The sequence below is a fragment of the Oryzias melastigma genome, unplaced genomic scaffold (genome assembly GCF_002922805.2).
Source record: "Oryzias melastigma strain HK-1 unplaced genomic scaffold, ASM292280v2 sc02341, whole genome shotgun sequence".
Classification (NCBI taxonomy): Eukaryota; Metazoa; Chordata; class Actinopteri; order Beloniformes; family Adrianichthyidae; genus Oryzias; species Oryzias melastigma.
Window position 1 is genome coordinate 1 of NW_023418915.1, and position 3808 is coordinate 3808.

General features: G+C 46.3%; 2 gene segments (V, D, J or C); both read right to left on the bottom strand.

The window, feature by feature from the left end:
- Positions 1-1734: 1734 nt before the first annotated feature.
- On the bottom strand, positions 1735-2687 carry LOC112139268. The segment is given in 2 exon segments: positions 1735-2451; positions 2531-2687. Coding segments are annotated over 2 exon segments (375 nt in total).
- Positions 2688-3162: 475 nt separating this feature from the next.
- Positions 3163-3495, bottom strand: LOC112139269 (the record flags this gene model as incomplete). The annotated part of the segment is given in 1 exon segment: positions 3163-3495. A coding segment is annotated over 1 exon segment (333 nt), but the record flags the coding sequence as incomplete, so codon positions are not given.
- Positions 3496-3808: the final 313 nt, after the last annotated feature.

A 3808-nucleotide genomic window follows, 5' to 3' on the forward strand; every position in this document is an offset into this window, starting at 1 on the left:
TTTTCATTGGATATGGACTCGTGGTATTATGGCTTCTCGTTAGAGCAATTTCTGCAAAGACGAATACTTTTAGAAAGAAAGCCGACACAAAGCCAGGTGCTTTCCGACCAAACCCGATACGCATGCTCCAACCCTCTTTCGCCACGCGGCAAATTCGCTGCTCGCCGCCCGGCAAGAAGTGTGTTTCTGTGGCCGCATGTGGGAGGAGCTACCAGCTCTGTCTGTGGATGTCTCACTTGGAATAAATAGAGGACACATTGAGGAATAAGGTTTTTTTATTGTGAAGAGTTCTACAAAAATATCAGTAATCATGTCTCCATGTTTGAGTTTATATTACTCAGGGTTCAGGGGGCTGTGTCTGTATGACAGCCGCTTCCACTGTGTTTCTGTGTCTCTGCGTCTGAGCTTGAAGGCTCTCTGTTTGGTATTAATCTGAGGGGGGGAAATAAAATTAGGAGTATAAACTTTGATCATTTTCCCCAAATCTTCCAGCGTCGCCAGAAAACATTAAATCTCAATTGAATACAAACCTCTCTGTCAAAGCACAAATCTTTATTAACGCAAAAACACAAATGTTAAAGGATACATGGAGTCATGGCAACAGAACGCTGCTGTTTCAATGGAGCACAGGCAGACATCAACCACATCAATCAGCTCCCTTATTTCTTAACCGCTTTTCACAAATACGACTCAAATTAAAGCTTAGAAAATGATTGATTTGATGGTATATTTAAATATTTATTATCTATAAAGATTCATTTGTAAATAGAGCAATAGTTGCACATTCTACTGTTACAGATAATGCATTGCTGTCAAATGAACAGCTTCTAAATATCAGTGAGTTTTTATTTTGCCTTTGTGCTAAAATCCATAAAACTGAGCTTGTAAATGGTTTTCACCCAAGACCAGAAATGAGGGAGATTGATGAAGTTTAATGGCATGAATGAGCGATAAAGTTTAGTAACAAAGTCATATACATCTCAATTGCATTCAAAATTATATTCAAATAGACGATTTCATAGTACTTTGAGAGTAAGGCTCAAGCTAGCATCTTTAGCTGATGTAAGAAACATTTTTCAACTTGAGAACTTGGATGATAACATGAAATACATCTGAAAACTGTCAAGATTCAAAAGCAGTAAATGTTGTGGCAGTTTTAAAAAGTTTACATCCACAGCTCCTTCACTAACATCTGCTCTCTGCTGTGTTTATGTCACTGAGCAGAAGCTAGCGTTAGCGTTAGCGCTGTTTATTCTAGCTGGGCTTCTTCAGTCTGTGAGACCAAGAAAGAAGCTCAACAGTGACGCCACGGATTAAGAAAATTATCTGTGAACTCACTTACACGTCTTACAACAAAAAAAGTGCAACAGAGTACAAAATTCAGGCTCTTAAAGTAGCTAGCTACGTGCTACTTTGCTAGCACGCGTGCATCTTGACCGCACATTTTATGTCTGTCCATCATGAATTGCCATCAGTTTTTGTGCAGGTTGAACGTAAATACATGCGATTAACATCCACCATGTCTTCAAACATGAAACATTAATAAAAACATACATCAAAGAACCAAACTAGCATGCGACTCGTGAGTTGCTAGCACCCTCTTTAGCTCACAGTTTAGCTTCCCAGCCTGATTTCTCTATATTAAAATACAATTCCTGTCCTGTGATGATTCCTCTCCATCGGATTATTTTGTTGTCAAGGTTTTTGAGGTCGATTCCAAAACATTGCGTCCCCATTTGTGGTTCTTTTCGTACTTATTCGGACCTCCTCCATTCATTACTCGATGCATAGTCATGCTGCACGTCTGTCACGCCGTGTGTCAGTCATACATATCATTGGGGAAAACTGTGGTGGCGTTCTGAGTCAGAGAGACGAGACTCAAAACTACCAGGTCATAGATCAGCCGGAGTGATGTCCTGGATGGATGGATCAGCTGATCCACAGTGGAGGCGAGACACGGCCCCTCAACGCCACGCCAGCAGCAGCAGCGGAAACATACATTTTCTGAAGTATGGCTTCTTTCTCCCAGAACACGATGAAGTTCTACTGAAAACGTCCTTCCTTCAGTGACGTTGGTTTCCTCCGTCTGTCAGCCCCCCGTCACACGGAGGGGGGGGTTTTAGTCATGAGCTCTCATCAAACCACAGCAGTGTGTGCTGGCGGCGCAGAAATACACCGCCGAGTCTGACTCTGTGGCGCTCAGGAGGGTCAGACCTCCTCTGCGGACGTCTTCTCTGGTCATCTTGAACTGGGATTGAAACTCCTTCTCCAGGATGGGCTCCGAGCCCGTGTATCCGTATCCGATCAGGTTCATCCCACCGCTCCGGGTTTGCTGGTACCAGAGCATCACGTTGAGACTACTGTCGTTGTGGCGACATTTCATCTCCACCTTCTTCTCGCTCTGGGTTATTATTGGAAAAGTTGGGTCAAATGTGACCGCGTCTGCTTCATCTGTGAGGAAAAACGAGAAAATAATCTCAGTTTAAGGACTAAATAGACGCCTGGAAAGTACAGAAAATTCCGAACTTACATGGAAGGCAGAGCAGAACACAAGTGATGAAGGCTGAGAACATCCTGCAGGTCCGTTCTGCTGCCGATCTGCACAGACTGACTCACAGCACGAGGTTTTGGTGAGGGAGTGGCATCAAACCACAGCAGTGTGTGCTGGCGGCGCAGAAATACACCGCCGAGTCTGACTCTGTGGCGCTCAGGAGGGTCAGACCTCCTCTAACGACGTCTTCTCTGGTCATCTTGAACTGGGATTGAAACTCCTTCTCCAGGTTGGGCTCCGAGCCCGTGTATCCGTATCCGATCAGGTTCATCCCACCGCTCCGGGTTTGCTGGTACCAGAGCATCACGTCGAGATTACTGTCGTCGTGGCGACATTTCATCTCTACGCTCTTCTTTCTCTGGGTTATTATTGGAAAAGTTGGGTCAAATGTGACCGCGTCTGCTTCATCTGTGAGGAAAAATGAGAAAATAATCTCAGTTTAAGGACTAAATAGACGCCTGGAAAGTACAGAAAATTCCGAACTTACATGGAAGGCAGAGGAGAACACAAGTGATGAAGGCTGAGAACATCCTGCAGATCCGTTCTGCTGCTGAGCTGCACAGACTGACTCACAGTACGAGGTTTTGGTGAGGGAGTGGCATCAAACCACATCAGCGTGTGCTGGCGGCGCAGAAATACACCGCCGAGTGCTTCTGCCTCGCCTCCCGTACAGTCAGAACCCCCTCCACGGTGCCTTTCCTCGCCAGCGTGAACTCCTGCTCCATTTGGCCCTCGTAGTTCTGACTCGTTTCGTATCCGTACCCGATGAGGGTCATGGTGGCGTCCTCTGAGCGCCGGTACCACAGCATGAGGATGAGGGCGCTGTCATCGTGCCTGCAGTTGATGTGGACCTCGCTCCTCTCCTTCACGATGAGAGAAGAGGACTGGTGGAAGGTGACGGCGCCCGCCTGACCTGCAGAGGAGAAGCAGCAGATCAGGATGAATGTTCATGGATTTTTATTATTTTAATGTCAGGATGAGTTCTGGAACCTCACAGCAGAACCAGACGCAGAGGAACCCAAAGGTTTTCACAGGTGAAGACATGATCCAGCTCTGATGTGAGGACAGGAGCTCTCAGCCTGAAGAAGGAGCTGTTGTAAAGACCAGCACGACGAGGAGGTGAGCTCTGTCTCCCTCTGCTGGACAAACCGGGTCACTGCAGGATGGACTAGAAATCCTAGACTCGATTCTTTTCACTGACTCGAGTTTACATGAGGGCTGCACGGTGGCGCAGTGGTTAGCGCTCTTGCCTCACAG